The sequence below is a fragment of the Zingiber officinale genome, chromosome 11A, assembly GCF_018446385.1.
Source record: "Zingiber officinale cultivar Zhangliang chromosome 11A, Zo_v1.1, whole genome shotgun sequence".
NCBI lineage: Eukaryota > Viridiplantae > Streptophyta > Magnoliopsida > Zingiberales > Zingiberaceae > Zingiber > Zingiber officinale.
In genome coordinates this window covers 21,627,192-21,650,584 of record NC_056006.1, presented here as the reverse complement: position 1 = coordinate 21,650,584, position 23,393 = coordinate 21,627,192, and the positions used below count along the sequence as shown (strand labels likewise).

Below are 23,393 nucleotides of genomic sequence, written 5' to 3'. Positions count from 1 at the left end.
ATTTATTTATTTATTTTGAAACAAATTAATTACCAACCAATTCGATTTTAATTTCACCTAAATCCAATCTACCTCTAAAATTAAATTGATTAGAAAAAAAAATTCTCATTTTAATAACCCATATTGTTACCAAAACAACACTAGATGGAGCCATCACCAGCAAATCACTAAACAACCAAATTTGACAAACAAAGTAATGGTTAGCGTCGGCTAAAATGACATTATCCTTTTCCAGCGTTCGGATAATGCTGGAACGAAATGACCCCCGAAGACACGTACCCACAAATCAACCCAACTCCCTCTGAAGCGTACAAAAGCCGTTCGGATTATTCTTTGACACACTCCGCGCCCGCCCTCTTGAATGGCTTTGTGGACGCGTGGGGAAGTCTGCTCCGTCCACGTGGCAGCGAGGCGGCCCTCTTATGGCTCGGTACTCTCGCGGTTTACTCGTCTCTGAAGCAACGCGGACACTGAGGAAAGAGAGACTAGAGGAGGAAGAGGAGGAGTAGGAAACTACTAGGGTTTGGTGGAGTGAGGAATTAGGGGACGGGGGAGGTGGGGTGGGTTTGGGACTTGATCGTCTCGGCGCTGGATGATTTCGAGCAAAGATGGTCCTCGTCCCCGTTCGTAAATCCTTCAAGGACTCGCTCAAGGTGCTCGAAGCTGACATCCAGCATGCCAACTCAATGTGAGTGGAATTCGTCCGCCGTCGATCGATCTCGCGATCCCCTTTCGAATCGTTGGATTTTTCCGTCCTGTCGGAAAAGTCAGTTTTTTTGATGTAATTTCGTTTTTTTTTTCTTTTGTTGTCGGGGGGAGAATTTATGGTTTTCTTCCCCTTTGAGTTTTTGGTACGATTTCAACTGTAATCGCTTTGTGAATTTCTCGAGAATAGTTGAGTGTTGGCATTTTCTGTTTGTGCTGGCGTTGTCCATTCTATGGGAGCTAGAGATTATTGGTAGATTTGTCGTCTTCTTTATTTCATTTAGTCAACTGTGAAGTCGTCAAGGAAATATAGGCTCATCCGACTCTGTTCTATGTTTTTATGAGGGTTAATTGTTTTTATAGGATGAACGGTCACATGTATCCTTCTCTGGGACAAGGTTATATTTCGATAAGAATATACATTGTATGGTTCCATATCCGCATTAAACGCTGATCATCTGGTTGGTAAAAAATTGAGTCTGTTCTTGTTCACTATTGTTAAAGCCTATGTAAAGCGTGAAAGGAGTGGAACTTATTCTCGTGCAGATTTTGGTTTTCGTAAATTATCAGTCAGAAGTGTTGTCGTATTGTATGTGGAGGTTTTGCGGTAAAAAATATTCCCGAGATATTATCTAAGATGAAAGTAATGAAAACTATGGTGAAGTTTTTTAACATAAGAACGGTAAATAAATTTCATGTGCGAGTACCAATAGCTAATATAGTCAGGCCCATCAATCATCATCATGCGTCTTATTCTGCTTACTTCTGGTGTGATTCAAGGCTTTTGTCTTCAGATGTGGGGTGGAATGAGTTGGTACTACTTTTTCCTACCTACAAGTCAACTATCTTCTCTTCCTTTTTATTTCCTTCATTTGTTCCTATTTTATCCTTTTAATTTGTTTGGGTTAAGGATCTTAAGTCAGTATGACTGATCCCAATTTTAATAACCCCAAGTTCATCTCTCGTTTGAGCTTCTGTTTCTGGTATTTGTTTTTCTTTCTTTCCCCTTTTTTCCTTTTGAAATGAATACAGGTCTGAATATTCTAATGTATTGGCTCAACAGCATAAAGTTTTACACTATGATAACTTTTCTTTGGGTACCACTAGATATTAGTATTTATTTTGTTTTTTTTTCCTCTTTGCTTTGTCACTTTGCATGTGTTACCTTGTAATAATGGTAGTTCCAAAGATCTGATATTTGTTACATATGTTTGAGACATTTGTGTATTCTAATCTGATTTTCTTTTCTTTTTAAATTGCAACTCTTATTCGACTTGCAATAATGCCTGTGATTTTTAACAATTTAAAAACTTGGTGAAATTCTTCTTAAAACTAATCAGACGTTGGTAAGGAAGAAAACTTGTGTTCTAGTCTTGCTGTTGTCTCCACATTATGATGTCTAATGTCAGTTGAGGTGCAGAGCTTCAGATTTCCCAAGAGAATATGATGGTGCTTGTCTTCAGATGCGAATGTCATACACTCCAACTGCACATTTGTTCCTTTTCCTAGTACAATGGACAGACTGTAGCTTTGCAGGGGCTCTTGGTCTTTTGAGAATTCTCATTTATAAGGTTGTCATATGCAGCTTCTAGTTTTTATGATATATCTAGCCAGTAGAAACATATTGAGTTTTGTTTCTCTTGTTTTCTTCTTCCCTCATCTTTGTATGACCTTTTCATTTTTTGATTATGCAGGTTTATGTTGATGGAAAGACAACAATGTCTATTCAGGAAAGGAAAGCGAGTATCAAGGAGTTCTATGGTATTCATACTGTCTTAAGTTCATAAATGATGTCTCTGAATAGATGAGTATTTTTGGTATGCCCTTTACATTTTGTATATATACAGGTGTGATTTTCCCTTCTTTAATGCAACTACCCAAGGGGATAACTGACATGGAAGATAAAAGGCAAAAAACCATTTGTATGGAAAGATATAGGAGAAGGGAAGAAGATGATGGAAAGCAGCAAATATCAGAAATAGAAGCTGAGAGAGAGGAAGAATGTGCTATTTGCATGGAGTCCAACAGCAAGGTTGTTTTGCCAAATTGTTGCCATGCTATGTGCATGAGGTGCTACCATCAATGGTATGTAATTCTCCATCAGCTTAGTCACATCCATGATAATTCAAGTATTTAAAGAATCTGACAATGTAACAAAAGCTACTAAAGAATTTCGTTAAAATTACTTTATGCATTTGGAAGATGATATACTTGATAAATGGTAAGCCAAATTCCGGGGTTTTCCTTATACTTCTATGCTTCTCTTCTTTGTGACTCTCTAGTCTCTACCTTCTCTTTTTAGTACGGAAGAATCCGATCAAAAGTCATTGTTGCTTTCATAATTTCAAGTGCTCATTGATATAGATCAACATGACTGAAATATATCATTTTGGCTATATATAGATAACAATATTATGTTGGCAGGGTAAATATCATTGTGTTGCTCATGCTGATAGAGTTTCAGTGTTATTCATTGAGACAACCTATATTTTACGGTACTAGACAAAAACCTCTCTTTCAATGACTTGTTTTTGCATTTTGTTTGTTAGTTATGGTGAGGAGGTTAAACACTATATAAATAGAGTGGAGGGAGGAGAAAACACAAATTGAAGCGCTAGCAATAATAGAGAGAGTGACAAATAAATCGAGATGTATATCTCTAGTTATAAACAAGGAATTAAATTTTGTCATGTCAGCACGGGCGAAATTTACCATTTTTCTTGTCAAATGGCAATGTGAGGCTGCCACAACTCTTGCGGTAGCCTTGTGGTTGCGAGGCTACCATGAGCTATCATTCCTTTCCCCTATTAATTTTTCCTTCTTAATTTTTTTCCTTTCTTTTATCCATTTTTTTTTACTATTTCATTCATTATTTTTTTTCCCTTCAACAAAAAGGTTAACAAAGAGAAAAAAACCCTCTTAGGTTAATTTTTTCTCTTATCTCTTCACAAGGTAAGTAGAGAGAAAAAAAAAACCCTTAACTTTAAAATGATTATCCTTTTTTCTTCTTTATTCGTTAAGAAGATAAACATAGGGGAAAAAAAACTTATAAAGAGGTAGGAAATAGATTAAGAAAGATAAAAAAAATAAATATAATATAATTTCTAATTTTATAAAATACTACTACTAATGAACAAAATTATTTTATATATAAATTTAATTTAATTTTAAATCGATCAAAACAAATCTAAATTAAATCTATTTTAAACCTACTTAATTTAAGGTGAATGTGTGGACATACAAGAATAGACAGAATAAGAAATGAGAGCATTAGAGAGAAAGGTGGAGTTGTATCTATTGAGGGAAAACTCCGAAAGACACGTTTAAGATAGTGCGAGCATGTTAGACGACCAATAAATGCTCTAGTTGATGATGTGAAACTATGATAAACATACATATCAAACGTGGAAGAGGAAAACAAAAAAAGACTTGGTCAGCAACAATAAAATTAGATAAAATTTATTTAAGTATAGATGATGATATAGTAGGAGATAGAGTTCAATGGCGTAAAAGGATTCATATAGTCCACCCCACCTAGTGAGATAAGGCTACCTACTTGATCCTGCCATATTTAGTTGGTGGATTTCATTTAACCTAACTTGACTTTTACTCCCTAGGTATTAAACATTTCATGAGATAATATTTTAAAAAAAAATCAACATTCAACATCTCAAATATAACTCAATAATAAGCATCTATAATTATCAGATGTTAATAAAAATATTTATATTTAAAAAGCACCGAAATCGTATTGACATAGCGTGATACGAATATTGTTCCGATCATAAATCGAAACTTAGTGTGGCTCGAAATTTTAAACCTTGGTTCTAAATGTGACAATTTAAATTCAACTCACTAATTATTGGGTATGTGTGAGACAGTTTCAAAACCCCATGTCTTGGGACTGTTATTTAATTTCATTCTTAAAAATTTACTTAGTTGATCTCTCTAGGATTCTACAAGAATCAATGTCTCATCTAATACATAGACAAATTTTTTAGTATTAGTTTGAGTTGATCTCTGTAATCTTTGAAGTGTGCTAAAGCGTGTTGAGCCTTGACGCAACAAGGTACTAAAACTATGCCACTCTGATACCCAAGACACCAATGAGAAGACAAAAATAGGGGGAAGACTCAAGATTGTTTATATTTCTGGAGGATCAAGAGTTATCCAAAATAATGATGGGAGAAATTCAACAAGGATTTCACATCAAATTCCACTTTGTGAAACTTGATACGAGGCGTTACTAATGTGGCAAAAATTACCTATCAATCTTGAAGGCATTTGGATGGATGAGACGATTAACCAATAAATTACTTCAAGATGGTCAAACAGTGAGAACATGATGTAATTCATGTGCTTTGAATTAAACTTTGAGAAGGTAATACCTATCCAGACAATTTTAGCCAATAAATGAAGACCATTATTGAATAGACGCTCATTTTGCGGCATATGAAGTAGTGAAGGTCACATGGGAAGAGGCTTTTGGAAGCATTAGAAACTTGCTACAGCTTTATAGTGTGCTTAATAGTGCTTAGGTGACATAATCTCTGTTTACCTAGCTTTTTAACCTCAACCTGTTTATCTCAACATAGCTCCACCACACCTCATAGCCTAAGTTTACCCAAATCCTGAATGCTAAAGTTAATCAAACAATATTGACCTCGAACAATCTCCTTACCTTTCAACCAAACTCAATCGAGTTTGACTTATCTCCTGGTAGTTAGGCTGTAGCGAACCACCCAATCAGTCAAATTTTCTCAAGCTGGTTCCCTTTAGTTAGTTTTCCAAATCAAGGTCCAAAATAGACTCGACAGCTAGTAGACTTCTGTATCATAGTTTTGACTTTTGACCTAAATAGTTTTGTTTTTACTGGATGCCAGAGATAAATGAATAGCCTTCATGATTTATGGGACCATAGTAGAGATAAATGAATATCCTTTCTTTCTTTTATGTGAAATACCAATGGGACCATAAGTTCTGCATTTTGTGAGTACCTCATTAGAACTGGTTCATGACTTCATGTGTTGTTTCGTCTTGCATAATTTACCCACTGATGTCACGATTGACTGAATATTCTTTTTCATATGCAATGCATTCTGTTTCTGCCTATACATTGTAGAAAAAGTGTAAATCACTAAAAAAAACAACTATGCACTCTCGATCTCTGCTTGAATACCAAGATCATATTATTTGTTTATTCGAACCTATTACCTATTTTTAAAGTGTTTTACTGGTCGTGCCATTTTTAATGATCTACATTTGAATTTACCTTTATGTAGCATCACATTTTTTTTTAAATGAAGGTTCTCATTTTTTTTGTATGTGTGTGTGTGTGCAGCTAAATTCATTGAGATATGACACATCTCTACCATGCAATCAAATTTCTCAGATGTTCTTGTTAAATCACATTCTTTGATGCAGGAATGCAAGATCACAGTCATGCCCCTTCTGCCGCGATAGTCTGAAGAAGGTAAACCCAAGTGACCTATGGATTCTCACTGACAAACGAGAAGTTGTGGACATGGCAACAGTGATAAAAGAGAATTTGAGGCGTTTGTTCATATATGTAGAGAAGTTACCACTAGTTATGCCAAATTCAGTCATGAATATCTATGATCCGCATGTGAAATGACTCGCCAGCCACTGCTGCTTCACCTACGGCGTCTTTTATTCTTTCTGCTGCAGCTTGTCCAGAGATCGATCTCATCAGAGATGATATTGCATTCCTGCTTCAAGGCTGCACCTGATTCCTCAGCTTAAGGAGGTTAGTCTCAAGGATTTGTATATCTGTAAATATTGTTATAGTTTGTAAGTTGGTCGATGTAAGTGAAAAAGCAAAATATATTATCTGTTATGCTACTTTTTTTTGTTAATCAATGTCTTTGATACCTTGCTCGATGGATATTGTAGCAGGATCATCAAGACATCAGCAAATTGCAGTTGTTAAACTGTGCATATTGTATTGTTAATATTACTTGCTACTTGTCCCTTTGAAGGTATGATGTCTACATCTATTCAATATATGATTTGCATTTGCAGTGTGGATTTTTTTATTGATTAGATGCATAGGTTTACAATGTTCTTGCATAGAATTTGTAAGTATTTGATCTTATTGAATTTGATCAAACCAAACAAGATTAGTGTTTATTTGCTTGGTCTTTGCTTCCTCAGCTTGGTTGAGAGGGTTAGTTACTTCCCTATTGACTTAGTTTCCTTGGCCTTCCTATGGACTTAGCTTCTAGTGTTAAAACACCCCTCAAACTCAATCTAGAGGGAGTTATTGACCAGTCGAATTTGGTATGTAGAATCTAGAGGGAGCAATTGAACAGTTGAATTTGGTATGTAGAAATTATAGATGAACAAGTGATAAGGCTACCATTGTAAGTTTGTCGTTGTAGAATAGAAATCGTAATTTCTTTAACTATGTACCAGAGTTGTTGCTACAGGTGAGCTGTAAATGAGTTAAGCCGAAATTTAGGAAGTTTAAACTTGTTTGATAAGGTAATCGAACAATGAATCGAACTTTTGAAATAATTATTTAAGATTGACTTGGTTTGTTTTTTATGAGTTTGAAGCTTGGCTTCAGCTCGGTTCATTTAGATATTATCGAGCTCTCATTTCAATCTTGGTTTGAACTTGGTTCGAGTTTAGTTTGTTTAGATGTTATCGAGTTCTCAATTCAAGATTGTTTGATTATTTAAAAATTTTAGTTGTTTGATTGATTATTGAGTTTGATAATTTAAATTTATTTGTTTATTTTATTTTGTTATTTATTCAACATATTGATAAAAATTTTATTAATGGATATGGTTGATGAATGTTGTTCATGAGCATTGTTCATGATCGTTGATGAATTAAACATATATGTGTTCAAATTTGTTTGTTAATTTAATGAACTTAATTGAACTTATGTAGATTGAATGAATATAAATAAATTTTTGCTAAGTTGAATGCTAAGATTGTTCTTGATTTATTTATAGTTTTAGTTATCTACAAGACTAAGAGATAATAATAAGAATATTGTATTGAAGATAGTTGTATTATTTGATAAGGGCATCCATTTCAATTGAGTTTGGTTGCATGGATACATTATTATCCTCTAGGTTAATGATACTTTGTTATTTTTACGGGTATCCAGTTACCTATGATATAATAGATTTACTATTATAAGTAAGGAGTTAATTTTTGACCGATATATATATTTTTTAAAAAAAAATCCTTTCAACCTTTAATGATTTATCTCTCTCCACGATGACACTTTGTCAGAGCAAGAATCGTGATGGGGATAAAAATCCATATGTTACCCTTACAAAGACATTACTTATTGTAGCGGGTATTTTCATTCGATAAAATAAAAAATCTGAAACGTTCATGGTTAGACCCGAGCCATTTATACTAATCACGAAGTCCATCACCTCCAAAATCAATCTGAATACTTGATTAAAAAAATTTAAAAAAAACTAAAGAAGAAAACAAACAAAGAATTTACAAAATTATTTTTTTATATTAAATTATTTAATTAGAGCAGCATTCGATGTTTTCTTATTCACATTTACCCTTCACAAACGGTGTTTTGATGCGCAAATGAATTAAATCGTACCGAATAATATAAAAATATTAATATTTAAATTTTAATTAAAAAAAATATATATAATGTTTAAATTTGAAATTAAAAATATAAATAATTTTGATTGGAACTTGATTCCTAATAAATTTAAACTCGAGTCTGGTTTGAATTGTTTGATTCAAATGAAATAATTTAAATTTAAAGTCAGTTCAAGTTATTCAGATCTTAATTATAGCATATCTAAATTAAAATTATAAAAAATAATGAAAAATTGATTCACGTTCAACTCGTGAATATTTCATGAACAATTAAATAAAATAATATAAGTTCAAATTCAATTTTTAAAAAAAAATTATCAAACATGTTCTAGTTTGACAACTTTCAAATACGAATTAAATATTTCTTATGCTTGATTTGTTTGCACTTATGTTTAGTGAGGGGTAATTAACCTTATAATGTAATCAATATTACATTACAAGATTGATTACTTTGTTTGGTATAATTTTAAAGCTGTAATGTAATTGATACGGGATGTTACGAGCGGACCCGGGTATGACGTGCCAATTAAAGTCAAGGGGAGGTGACAACCAATGTGTCATTCTCTATAAGGCTTTGTTCTTTGCCCGCTAAGGTGTTTATTACAACAACTTATGATGACATATTCCTTTAACTGCTTCATTGATGACATAAGTTACAAAAGGAGTACTCATGAGTAACGGAAGATTCCTCGGACGGTGATATATGCCTCCCAGGCTGTACATATTCCTTTACTTGAAAGCTTTTGACATCCGACATTCTCTAACACTTCATGATTGCGAAGATTATGAGAGGTGGTATATAAAGGAGGGGTCTTCTTGGCGAAGTAAGTGAAATCACATTAAGCCACTCTCAATACGCTTCTCTATTATACTCAGCTATCTACTGTTCTTATTTTCGTTTGGCCAGCATATTGAGTTGAGCTTCAGAGAGCTTATACTAGGAATCCCTTCCCTATTTTTTTACGCTAATGTCTTGCCTACTCTATTGGTGTGTGCAGAGAAGAAAAAGAAGTCTCTTTTTCTATAATTCAAAGTCTTCACACGGTCAATAGCTCAACCACTTGCCCAACACACTATCTCTCCAATTTCCAGACAAGATCAAATTTGGCGTTGTCGGTGGGATTCTTCGCCTGAATCTGAAACGTAGAGATGGAAGAAGCTAAACGACTCACTACTGTTACCTTGTCTCAAGAACATTTTGAGTTGCTAGTCACAGCCCGAGCTCAAAAGGTGAGGCAACAACAACAAGCAACTACCGCTAGTATACTACCTCATGATCCAACAACGTCCCAGATAGTTCCTTATACTGAAAGGGGGACTCGAGTAGAAGGCCCAACTGGGTTTCAGCCAGCTCTTCCACCAGCGGCTAGTTTCGTACAACCATCCATCCAGTCGATCAACTTACCACCTGTGCCATCATCCCCAATAGCTCCTCATCGGGCATACTCGCTTATAACTAGGTATGAGCAACACAGGAGTCTGAGACTTTGCATGAGAGTATGCTCGCTTATAACTCAGCATGAGTGACATGGGAGTCTGGGACTTGGTGTAAGAGTATGCTGATCATTTATAACCTGGCCAGAGTGGCACGGGAGTTTAGGACTTTGTGCGAGAGCATGCTCGCTTATAACTCGGCTTAAGAGACACGGGAGTTTAGGACTTGGCCCAAAAGTATACTTGCTTATAACCCACTCGAAGGCTCAGGAGTCTGCTGTTAGGGTCGATTGATGCTAGAGGGGGGGAGGTGAATAGCTCGTCACACTTCGTTGGCTTGCTTCGGTGTTGTTGATATGCAGCGGAAAGAACTCAAAACAAGACTCACAACGCTAACACGCAGATTTACTTGGTACTCATCTCAAGAAGAGGTGACTAATTCAAGGATCCACACGCGACATACACTCCACTAATAAAAACACTCATTCTCGGTAACTACCGGAGGTGGAGAAACCTCATACAAGACTCACACAACAAGATATACAAGAAGAACGAAATACAAGCTAATATAATAGCAAATCTTACAAGATTTACAATGAAGAAACCCTAGCTTGCTCTTCTTCTAGCTTGAATACATCTCTTGACTTGCTTGGAAGTGCAACAACACTCTTCTCTAAGTCTCCAAGACTTGGTGTGTGTGTGTGTGTGTGTGTGTGAGCTTGATAGAAAAGAACATGTGAATATCGGGATAGAGCTGGCGAAGAAGTAACGAAGAAATCGCTCGCCAACGGCTTTAACCTGCGCAACGGTCACATCTCAATCGATTGACCAATCGATTGGGGAGGCTGAATCGATCGGTTGATCGATTCAGAGCGCCTCTATGCTCTGCTGGAAAAGGCCTTAATTGATCAACTGATCAATTCAGCCTTTATCGTGATTTGCATGATTTCTAGCCCCCAATCGATCGGCTAATCGATTGACGGTGCCCAATTGATCGACTAATCGATTGGGGATTATTCTGTTTGCGCGACAAACACCCCCAATCGATTAACCGATAGATTGGGTTACTGTTTATCACAACATTCTCCCAATAGATCGGTTGATTGATTAGGCTTTGGTCCAATCGATTGGTTGATCGATTGACCACCCTTGACTTGCTCAAATCAAGCTTAAGGGCCCCCAAATTCAACATCCGGTCAATCGTGACCTGTTGAAACTCCTCATATCTAGCATTCGGTCATCCTCATATCAAGCTTAAGGCTTCTTCACCAAGTGTCGGGTCAATCTTTTGACCCACTTGGACTTTTCTCCTCGTGCCAAGTGTCCAGTCAACCTTGACCCACTTGGACTTACCGTCTCGTGCCAAGTGTCCGGTCCTCCAAGACCCACTTGAACTTCCTCCCACCAGATGTCCAGTCACCCTTGATCCATCTGGATTTCCTTGTGCCAAGTATCTGGTTACTTCTTTGACCTACTTGGGTTTCCCAACACCAGGTGTTCGGTCAACCTTGATCCACCTGGATTTCCACGTGTCTGGCTTCACTCACCAGGACTTTTCATCTGCCTAGCTTCACTCACCAAGACTTTTCATCTGCCTAGCTTCACTCACTAGGACTTTCCATCTGCCTGACATCACTCACCATGACTTTCCATCTGCCTGGCTTCACTCACCAGGACTTTCCCACTGCCTGACTTCATTCACCAGGACTCTCACCTAGCTTCACTCACTAGGATTTTCCCTCTGCTTGGCTTCACTCACCGAGACTTTCACCTACCTAGCTTCACTCACTAGGTCTTTCACCTGGCTTCACTCACCAGAATTTTTCAATTGCCTAGCTTCACTCACTAGGTATTTCACCTGCCTAACCTCCAATTAGGACTTTCTTAATCAAGTATTTGGTCAAACCTTTGACCTACTTGACTCTTCTTCACATCTAATTGATCTGTTCTAGACAAGAGGGGAATTGTATCAACAATCTCCCCAATCGGACGATTGCTCCTGCAATCTCCATATATTGTCAAACATCGAAACCCAAACATCGAGACTCAAACTTGAGACAACTCAAGCTTAGTCAACATGATCAACTTTGACCTAGCGGATATTGCACCAACAATCTCTCCCTTTTTGATGTTTGACAATACCTTTAAGTTAGGCCAATCTCATAGCCTCAACTTCTTTTTTATGTCAAAACATGAATGAGGGTTTTTTTCATTCTCTCCCTTCCTAGAGAGCAAATTCTCTCTTTAGATAATGAAGACATAATTTAAACCCTACATTCTCCCCCAAACTTTTCTAGAGGACAATAAAGGCCTAACTTAAATCCTACATTCTCCCCCTATTGGCACACATCAAGAACTCTCCCCCTGAAGAGTTACTCAACATTATTCACAACCTCACATGTTGTTCACAACACTACAATGAAGGTCTCATACCTTTCACTGTATTCAATGCTCATCCTTGAGCACTAAATCACGTTACACTGCTCATCCAAGAGCATTCATCATTCCAACAATGAAGGTCTCATACCCTTCATTGTAACCAATGCTCACCCTTGAGCATTAATCCACTTCATAGTGCTCATCCTAGAGCATCCACAACTCAACAATGAAGATATCTACTCTCCATTATTTTTCAAGATTGCTCAACCTTGATCATTTACTCTAACAAAGGTTAACCACCTTCCATGGTGTTGAAAAAACTAATTTTCATGTCCTTAAAGAGTAACTCCCTCTAAAGACATGCTCTAAACTTCTGTCATTGCACCAACAATGATTTGGAATCTTTAAATCTTTAGGAAATCCAAAAATTTGAAGTTTTGAGGTTTAAGTATCAATATTTGAAGGCAAACCTCAACTTAAACTCCAATTTAGTGTTCCTTAACCATTTCTTCTTGTTTTCATCATGAAAACTACCCTTAAATATATATAAATATATTCTAAGAGCTTAGGAGTGGTTAAAGAGGTTAAAAATGGCTTAAAGTGCTGAAATCAGACTTTCCCAACCTAAATCAGCCTTTTCAATCGATTGGGTTTGGACTCAATCGATTGAACTTGTTTTAATCGATCGCCCGATCGATTCTGCCAACTTCTGTTCATAGAAAAACTACGTGAATTGATCCACTGATCTATTAGGCTTGAGTGAATCAATTGGTTGATCGATTCAGCAAGCTTTTGCTCATGAGAATATTCTTTTCAATCGATTGATTGATCGATTGAGCTTGACCAATCGATCGCCCGTTCGATTGGATTTCTAACTTTCTAAATTCGAATTTCAGCCAAAATTTAGAAATACCCTAAAAATTTCACAAAATTCTAAAAATCATAAAAATTATTGCAAACATTATTTAGAGTATATACTATCATGGAAAAATAGTTTTCTAAGAAAATATTTCCTATTTTCAAAGATTGACACAAATTTGGAAACTTGTAAAAACTTTAATGTTTCTTCCAAGTTTGTGTCTAACTTTTCAATGATGATTGCTATCAAAAGATAATCTTCACCAAGGTTTTCCAAAGTATATTTAAAATGATTTTCAAAACCAATTTCCAACCATGTTATTTGAGCTTAATGCACATGACTTGTACATTAGCTTTCTCAATTATTGGAGTATACATAACTATGTGTTTACATGAAATCAAAACTCAAATAGATGTACTAAATCAACATCTTGAGTCTTATTCATCATCCTAACATCTCACTTGTATCTAATGTGCATTAAAACACATACAAGTCACCTTATAGTTTTTGTGAGATGTAGATTTTGATTTTGCCCTAAACTAGGGATCATGCATATCTATCTAGGCATTTTAGGAATTATGAACATTCACATAAGATGTCACTTGTTAGTAAATGTCATTGTCCTTAATTACAAGAAAATTAAAATAATGTATGATGAGTTATGACATACATCAAAAAGAAATAATTTTTAAAAGAAAAATATACTATTACTACATGATGTATGTATGATATGACATGATATTTTTGTTTGTTTTTCATAATAAACATGAATGTAAAATATGATGTCATAGCATAGATAGGCAAACAATCATGACAATTAGCATAAATAAAATATACCTAGATATTCTATGTATCCTTAATCCTTAGCTAAACCTAAAATTAATCCTAGATTTGCCCTTATTTTCTCAAGAAAATGTCAAAACTCAACTTGACATTTCTTTTACTCTTGATTTGTTGTGTCAATTACAATTAAGTCTAATTCCTCAAATTTTGACATCTTTTACTCTTCCAAAGAGTAAGTAATCAATCTTTTTCATTTTCAAAGGTTAACAAAAATCTTGAAAATATCTCCAAGTGCTAACTTTGTCAAGGTTGGGTTAATCACCCTACTCATTTAGAGTTAACACTCTTTAAACTCATCTAGGGTATAGAGAATATGCTCCTCGGAACTCAAAACCTATTGGTGTTTCTTGGACGCTCTAGGTACTCACTAGGGATAACTTCCCTAGTTACCTTCCTAATGACCTTTCTAGGCTTCTTAAAAGCCTTGGTCACTTCCTCTAGGTCAACTCTAGGGATTGCTTTCCTTGTGACATTCTTAATGACTTTCTTGAACTTCTTAGAGACCTTAGTTACATTGGTCTTTGCAAAAATACTTATAGGGATAGCATCCCTTGTATTTTTGACTTGACCACTAAATGTAGGATTGGTTCCATAACTATATGGAACCCTATGATAAGAGGGGACATCCTTCTTGGATTTGGGTTTGTATCCTAAACCTCTATGGCCATAGGATGACTCTTGTTTATTTAAACCTAGGTTTTGCTCATTTTGACCCTTAAGAATATTTTTCATTTTCTTTAGGGTCTTTTCTAATTTATCAAGCCTTGACCTTAAGGCTTGATTTTCCAACCTTAAATCCTTAGATTTTGATTTTCCTTGATTACTATGAGCATTTCTATTTTTAGGCCTATATCTAAAGTCCCTAGAGTTATTGCCTAATTCGTTATCTATTTTTCTAGCTTTAGACTGAGTGGTTTTAGCATGATAAGTTACATAATTTTCCCTAATTCTATCATGCATCCTATTTTCATGATAAATAGTATTAAAATGATATAAACTATTTCTAGCATGCTTTTTTATCATTGCTTAAGGGAATAGGCTCAATAAATGATGCCTTGGGTTTACTCTTGAGAGCTCCCCCCTTGACTTGAGCTTCCTCCCTTGACTTTGACCAGTTTCTTTCCCTTAGGACATTGACTTCTGTAATATCCTCTTTAATTGCACAAGAAGTATACTATGTGCTCTTTGCTTTTCTTTGTCATGGGGGCGGTCTCTTTGGGCTTCTCCTTGCCCTTAAGTGTCACTTGACCCTTTTTCTTGAACAATTTGAGGCACTTACTCTTATAGTTCCCATGTTCCCTATACTCAACGCAAATAATGTGATTTTTATTATTTAAACTTAAAATTATTATACCTTTTCTTGTAGAGGTGGCACATGATCCTCCATTTGATTTTTCTTGATTTGTGGAGGTGGCACCATCTTCTTCTTCTTTATTTGACCCAGAAGTGGAAGTCTCTTCTTGCTCTAGTGTCAATACATGACGCTCCCCCTCAATCCTAGAGGTGGAGGCTTCTTCATCTTCATCCTCTTGCTCATTGAATAAAGAGTATGCTCTCTCTTTGCCCTTTTTGTTACATTCCATTGAGGATGAAGCTTCTTGTTCTTCTCCTTCAGAAGTTGAGCATCTCTCAACTTCAGAGTCCTCTTCATCTTGATCTTGATCCAATGAGTCATCCTCTTTGGATTTTTCTTGATTTGGTACAGTGGAGGGGACCTCATGGAGTTTAGCTAATTTGCTCCATAGCTCCTTGTCATCTTCAAATTCTCCTATTTGCTTCAAAATGTTGCTCGACAATATGTTGACCAATACTTTGGTCATTTTGTCATTGGCCTTGCTTCTTTGAATTTTCTCTTGGCTCCATTTGCTCTTCTTGAGAATTTTACCTTTTGAATTTGTTGGAGCTTGGAAATCTTCCATTAGAGCAAACTATTGCTCTATGTCCACCATGAAGAAATTTTGGATCCTTGATTTTCAAAGATCGAAACTTGTTGATGTGTACGGTGGAGGCACCCTCATGTCGAATCCGAATCCATCTCGGAATTCCATTTGAAGTTGAGCCTTGATGAAATCTTTGACTTGTTGAATTTGGTGCTTCAACTTCTTCTCCCTCTAGCTTGTTGCCCTTTTTGAAGAAGATTCCGGTGAAGAGCGACCTCGCTCTGATACCACTTGTTAGAGTCGATTGATGCTAGAGGGGGGGGGGGTGAATAGCTCGTCGCACTTCGTTGGCTTGCTTCGGTGTTATTGATATGCAGCGGAAAGAACTCGAAACAAGACTCACAACGCTAACACGTAAATTTACTTGGTATCCACCTCAAGAAGAGGTGACTAATCCAAGGATCCACACGCGACACACACTCCACTAATAAAAGACTCCTTCTCGGTAACTACCGGAGGTGGAAAAGCCTCGTACAAGACTCACACAACAAGATATACAAGAAGAACGAAATACAAGCTAAAATAATAGCAAATCTTACAAGATTTATAATGAAGAAACCCTAGCTTGCTCTTCTTCTAGCTTAAATACACCTCTTGTCACGTCCCGGGGGAGTCCCTGTCCGAAGAAATTTCGGCAGCACCTCCCCTGTACGGGTGACAATATGAAACATTTATACAAAGCCCTCAGGGCCACATATACCTCGGCCAACACGGCCGGTAACAGTAATAAAAATATAACACAAAGTCATCCACGCAGTTTATATCATCAGCCCACTCGACTGGAACAAAAATCCAAAATACAGCAGAAAATGATAGAAAACTAATATATATGACATGCTAGCCGGCTAGGCTTACACCACACCACAAAACACCACTCCGGAAACAAAACCGAAACACAAGCTAGATACACAAATACCAAAGTACAAATGGACAACAGCGAAGACAGATCTTCTGAGGTGACATGGGACCAGTAGGCAGGATACTCCAAGCGACACCATAAACAACCTGGTACCTGAAAAAAATAATGTCCACGGGGGTGTGTTCAGCAACTCAGCGAATACCAATAGACATGCCTAGCAAGATATATCTAACAGCAATAAACATGGAATACAGCTTCCTAATCATATATAGGAAATATACAAAACTGAAAGGTAACTGAGGAAACTGTACTCACCAGGGACTCCTATCCAGAACAAAAGGGTCGTCAAACCAGATACACAATATGCCTCCTGTATGCATGTCAAACAAATACATCCACCAAAATGCAGTATATAAGTGCAGTAAACACAAGCAAATAAATGCAATAAATGCATATGATGCCAATGACATGGTCACCCCTGACGCTAGTCAGTCATCTCACACACAATGGTGAGACTGAGTGGGTAGGGCTGTGACAACCGTGCACTCTGACGTCACTGCTCCTGATGAGTGACCAAGTGAACGAGATGCTGTCGGAGTACACACATACTTCTACCCCAAATTATAAGTGGGGGAGCGCAATGCTCTCATCTCCCGGTACATCATGACGGGAAGGGATCCCTGACGTGCTACCACGCTGCATTACACTACCCATGAGCGAACCAACGGAGCACCGAACAGAGTAAAAACTGACGTGCTACCATGCTACGTCACGCTACCCATGAGCGGACCAACGGAGCACCGAACAGTGATGAAACTGGCAATATGCTCTACAATAATGGAGCAGCCTATCACGCAGCATGCAATCATGCGAATGGTGCATGAAACTAAGCATGACAATATCCTGAACCAAATCCACATATATATATATATAAATGTGTACCCTAGTACAAGTAAGTCAAATCAACAGATTTAGGGTATACAGACCCTCTATGGTATAACAACCTAGGTCCTGAACATATCCATCTCCATAAAATATGTACCAACAATGTACATGGATCAAAGCAAAAGGTCTAGGTACACAGATCATGTATGATATAAAAATATAGATACACATGTCAGATAATAAAAATCTAGAGTCTAGTCCTAAATTCAGTAAAGCATGGTATGTCACTTACTCTAGGAACTAAGGTACTCATGGCAATAATCACAAGGTATAAACATGGATACATAACAAGCGACAAAACAGAACATGCTATGGGTATCAAACTGTGACATACCAAAGGCAAACATAATCATTGCTTGTAGCTATAAAATACTATACATATCCAAATGACAATATCATAAAAGATAAGTCAAGAGGTACCCGCCTCCAAAAGAAAAGTCCAATCTGGTCCAAACACAACGTCGAGATACTCGTCTCGCGTTAGAGTCCTGTAGTAAATCGTATAGTTTAGCTAAGTTAAGTATAAACAAATAGCTAAATAAATTCCTAATCCACCGATCATCTAGGGTTAGCTTCATTAACCCTAATTACACCATTAGATCAATAATCCAAACTTAATTCCATTTACACTTGATTAATCATCTACATAATCAATCACTTAATTCCATTTATACAAATCATGAAAACTACATCACACCTAATTCAAACACATAACCAATTATATATGTACCAATCCTTACCTTAATTCAACCGCTGCTGGATGAAGATTCTGCTGGAATGAGGGCTGCCGGAATAGGGGCAATTGCTGGAGACCCTCCTCACTGCCCGAATCACTAATCCACCGAAACCCTACAACTGCCGGACCCGATCAGAAGGAAACATCCAGAGTTCAATCAAGTGTTACAACCAACTCACCTTGTTGACTCTGCAGTAAGGAACTAGGGCTCGGCTCAAGAACAAGGGAGTAGGCGGCGATCAACCAAGCAGCGCACAAGGGAGGGTTGCAGTGGCCGCGGGATGATCACCTCCAGCCGAGGTGGCGACAAGGTGGCAGTGAAAGGCCACCGGCGATGGCGATAAGGCAGGGTGGCGTCGTCGGGCAGAGACAAGAGGGAGGAGGACGACGCTAGGGCAGAGAAATCGCGACACCCGGCGTGCTAGGGCACATGCGTCGGCAGCACTGGTCGGACCTGGTGACCGGCGGTCGAAGAAGAGAAGGAGAGGTCGGCGCTAGGGCTCGGACGCCGGCGGATTGGGGTGAGGGCGTGCACACGAGGGAGAAGAGGGGATGCTCAGCCACCGGCTCTCTGTTCCATGGCATCATCGGCGTCGGGGCAGAGGAGAGGGAGGCAGCGGGGTTTGCGACGCCGATTAGGAAGGGTGGTTAGGGCACGGCGTAGGGGAAAACTCGGGAGAGGAGGCGCGGGTTTGAGGAAGAAACGACGATGGAGAAGAAATAAGAATAAAAGAAAAAGAAAATAAAAAGGAAAAGAAAAATAACTTTTCCTCGCTTAAATGGGGTAGCCTAAACAAATTTTTCCGGAACCCACTTTTATCCCCGTAAACTCGTTCATACGAGCTCCGAAAAATTTCTAAAAATTCTGAAAAATTTCCTTATCATTATTTCTCATTTTTCCGGTATTTTACACCTCTTGACTTGCTTGGAAGTGTAACAACACTCCTCTCTAAGCCTCCAAGATCTGGTGTGTGTGTGTGTGTGTGAGAGAGAGAGAGAGAGCTTGGTAGAAAAGAACATGTGAAGATCGGGATAGAGCTGGCGAAGAAGTAACGAAGAAATCGCTCGCCAACGGCTTTAACCTGCGCAACGGTCACATCACAATCGATTGACCAATCGATTGGGGAGGCTGAATCGATTGGTTGATCGATTCAGAGCACCTCTGTTCTCTGCTGAAAAATGCATGAATCGATCAGTTGCTCGATTCAGCCTTTATCGTGACTCGTGCGATTTCTAGCCCCCAATCGATCGGCTGATCGATTGGCGGTGCCCAATTGATCGACTGATCGATTGGGGACTATTCTGTTTGCATGACAAACACCCCCAATCGATCGATCGATCGATTGGGCTGCTGTTTATCATAGCATTCTCCCAATCGATCAGCTGATTGATTGGGCTTCGGTCCAATCGATTGGCTGATCGATTGACCACTCTTGACTTTCTCAAATCAAGCTCAAGGGTCCTTAAATCCAACATTTGGTCAACCGTGACCTGTTGGAACTCCTCATGCCTAGTATTCAGTCAGTCTTGGTCTGCTGAGACTTCTTCACCAAGTGTCCGGTCAATCCTTTGACCCACTTGGACTTTTCTTCTCGTGTCAAGTGTCCGGTTAACCTTGACCCACTTGAACTTACCGTCTCGTGCCAAGTGTCCGACCCTCCAAAACCCACTTAGACTTCCTCCCACCAGATGTCCGGTCACCCTTGATCCATCTGAATTTCCTTGTGCCAAGTATCTGGTCACTCCTTTGACCTACTTGGACTTTCCAACACCAGGTGTCCGATCAACCTTGACCCACCTGGATTTCCACGTGTCTGACTTCACTCACTAGGACTTTTCATCTGCCTGACATCACTCATCATGACTTTCCATCTGCCTGACTTCACTCACTAGGACTTTCCCATTGCCTGGCTTTACTCACCAAGAATTTCACCTAGCTTCACTTACTAGATTTTTCCCATTGCCCAGCTTCACTCACTGGGACTTTCACCTGCCTAGCTTCACTCACTAGGTCTTTCACCTGGCTTCACTTACCAGGATTTTCTAACTGCTTAACTTCACTCACTAGGTCTTTCATCTGCCTAACCTCCAGTTAGGATTTTCTCAGTCAAGTATCCGGTCAAACCTTTGACCTACTTGACTCTTCTTCACGTCTAACTAATCAGTCCTAGACAAGAGGGGAATTGTATCAACAATCTCCTCAATCGAACGATTGCTCCTGCAATCCCCATATATTGTCAAACATCGAAACCCAAACATCAAGACTCAAACTTGAGCCAACTCAAACTTAGTCAACCTTGACCTAGGGGATATTACACCAACATTTGTGACTTAGCACGAGAGCATGATCACTTATAACCCGGCCTAAGTGGCACGGGAGTCTGGGGGAATTATACGGACAATCTCTCCAAATGGACAATTATACTTACAATCTCCATATATTGTCAAAAATCAAAACTCAAACATCACGACTCAAATTTGAGTCAACTTAAGCTTAGTCAACTTGGTCAACCATGAGTTAGGTAAGTTGCACGAACAGGGCCATGGTTCTTGATGATGAGGTTGAGGGCCCGCCCAAGGTCCTTTATACAGAAGAGATGGTGACACTCGGTGCTTAGGAGCTAAGGCCAGAGCGGGCGTAGCGACTTCTTTCTTCCGGGTAGAATGTGTCTCTTCCACATTGATATACTCGGTCACTTAGCCGAGTAGATGGTCAAAGTCTTTAGGGAGCCTCCTGATTAGGAAGTAAAAGAAATTATTGTCAGCCCTTGAGAAAATGCGCCCACAAGAATTTTTGGGGTGGCCGAGGGGACATCCGTGATCACTTGATTGAATTTTTTAATGTAGGCTCTGAGCGTCTTTGGGCTCTTCTTTTAGCAAAAAGAACCTCAAAAGGGGGGGGGGGGGGGTTGTGGTAACGACAACTGCTGGTGAAATGATGAAGGAAAGCCTTATGAAAATCCTTAAAACAATAGATAGATTCGGCCAGCAATCGCTTGAACCACCTTTATGCCGAGCCGGAGAGTATAGTGAGGAACACTCGGCATTTCATGTCATCCTGGTGAAGGAGGACGACGTTCTCAAACTTGAGGAGGTGATCTTCCGAATCAGTTGATCCTCCATTAGCAGTTTGTCTCCCAATATTTCTTGGGAGAACGATATACTTACCTGCTCGAGGGAGTCGCTAATTCTCAGGCTTTCCCCTTGCTCACATCCTCAGAAGATGATACTTGGGGCCTTTCTTTTAGACCCATCTCCTCAAAAAGAGTGTAGAATAATGCCCAATGAGGTGTTATTAGGGATGATGGCATAGGTGGTAGGTTGATTGGTTAGATGAGTGGTTGTACAAAACCAGTCGTTGGTGGAGGAGCTGACTAAAACCCAGTTGAGCCTTCTACTCAAGTCCCCCTTTCAATATGAGGACATATATGGGACATTGTCGAATCATGCGACAGTGTACTAGCGGCAACTGCTTGTTGTTGTTACATCATCTTTTGAGTCGGGGTTGTGACTAGCAGCTCAAAATCTTTTTAAGATAAGGTGACGATAATGAGTTATCCAACTTCTTCCATCTCTACATTTCAGATTCGGGCAAAGAATCTCATAGACGACGCTAAATTTGATCCTTTCTGAAAACTAGAGAGATGATGTGTTGGGTAGGTGGCTGCACTGTTGACCATGTGAAGACATTGAATTAAAGAAAAGGGCCTTTTTTTCCTCTCTACACATACCAAAGAGAGCACACAGGACGTTAGCACCAAAAACCAGGGGAGGGGTCTCTAGTGTAGTCTCTTTGACGCTCAAATCGGTATGCTGGTTAAGCGGAAATAAGAATAATATATAGCTGAGCATAATGGAGAAGCTTAATTAAGAGTGACTTAATGTGATTTCACTTACTTCGTCAACGGAGAAGACCTCTTCTTTATATACCACCTCTTATAACTTTCACAATCATGAGGTGACAGAAAATATTGGGTGTCAAAAGTTACCGAGTAAAGGAATATGTACAACCTGGTTAGTTTATAGTCACCGTCCGAAGAATCTTCCGTTACTCATGGGCACCCATTTTGTAACTTACGCTATCAATGAGATGGTTGAAGGAATATGCTGTCATAAGTTATCGGCTGAGTGTAATTACCTTTGAAGAAGGTTCTAGTGAATGCTCATATGACAATAGAGGAATATTTTCTGATAAAATAGTTGTTATTATGACAGGTTATTGCGATTCTCTAACCATGTTATTTATCGAGTGTATCCCAAACAAATATTTAAACTAACCAATTGTATAGCCGTCCTTCCCGTAAGCCACTTGGCTATGCACTAGGTGCTGCAGGAAATCCGCTTTGGAAGTAATATGAAGTTGAGTCTCCTAGATCCAATTGATTCTATGCTCGATCAACCATATATCGGGGTACTTGCCTTTGGGAAATGGAGAATTGAGTCTTGAGAGATTCAATCAGTATTTTAAGCTGATCGTCCATATGATTGAAGACTTGCCTTTGGAATGAAAACCTGATATTTGGAAATCCGATTGGGTTTATAAGGAGAATTACTTTTCTGTATATATAAGTGGCAGGCATGCTGAGTTGTGTAAATCTGACTAGAGTTATTACAGACCAACTATATGAAGGAGGACTACCATGTGATAAAACTCATAGGGTCGATCGATAGTGAGGTTGACCGACAACGGGGTCAACCGATCATATACTGAAAGACTTGTATTGAGTGGGAAGTTGTGTCCCCTTACTTTGGACGGATGTATGACCGGCCTGATCTATGGTAGGTAGGTCAGACATCTCTTAAACTCGGTCAGTTATCAAATGATCGGATATATGATAGATGTCTTGATACAAGAATGGAGCGTTAAGTATCCTAGATCTGATCGACTCACAAGCCGACCATCCTAGTAGTAAAGGCCTTAGCTTTGGGCGAAAAGCAAAGCCTCATGGAGAATGACGCACTGTGTTACCTCCTCTTAACTTTGACTGCCACGCTATCTTAATTTTGATCATCATATCATATCCGGGGTTCACTTGTAACATCCTATATCACTAATATAATGTAATTTAAATTAAAAAATAATAA

At 38.4% G+C, this 23,393-nt stretch overlaps 1 protein-coding gene across 3 annotated transcripts; it reads left to right on the top strand.

Moving 5' to 3' along the window:
* The first annotated feature begins 460 nt into the window (after positions 1–460).
* Positions 461–6,703, top strand: LOC122031855 (E3 ubiquitin-protein ligase AIRP2-like). Of its 3 annotated transcripts, none has more exons than XR_006125884.1 (6): positions 461–688; positions 2,126–2,276; positions 2,400–2,466; positions 2,553–2,790; positions 6,130–6,472; positions 6,622–6,703. XR_006125884.1 is itself a non-coding variant. In XM_042591041.1 (5 exons), exons 1-5 carry the CDS (start codon positions 609–611, stop codon positions 6,338–6,340), a joined length of 747 nt encoding a protein of 248 aa, XP_042446975.1. In that variant the 5' UTR covers positions 461–608; the 3' UTR covers positions 6,341–6,527. The 3 variants fall into 3 exon arrangements, 1 of the variants encoding a protein (XP_042446975.1); XR_006125883.1 differs by having other exon boundaries at positions 6,619–6,703; XM_042591041.1 differs by lacking the exon at positions 6,622–6,703 and having other exon boundaries at positions 6,130–6,527.
* Positions 6,704–23,393: the final 16,690 nt, after the last annotated feature.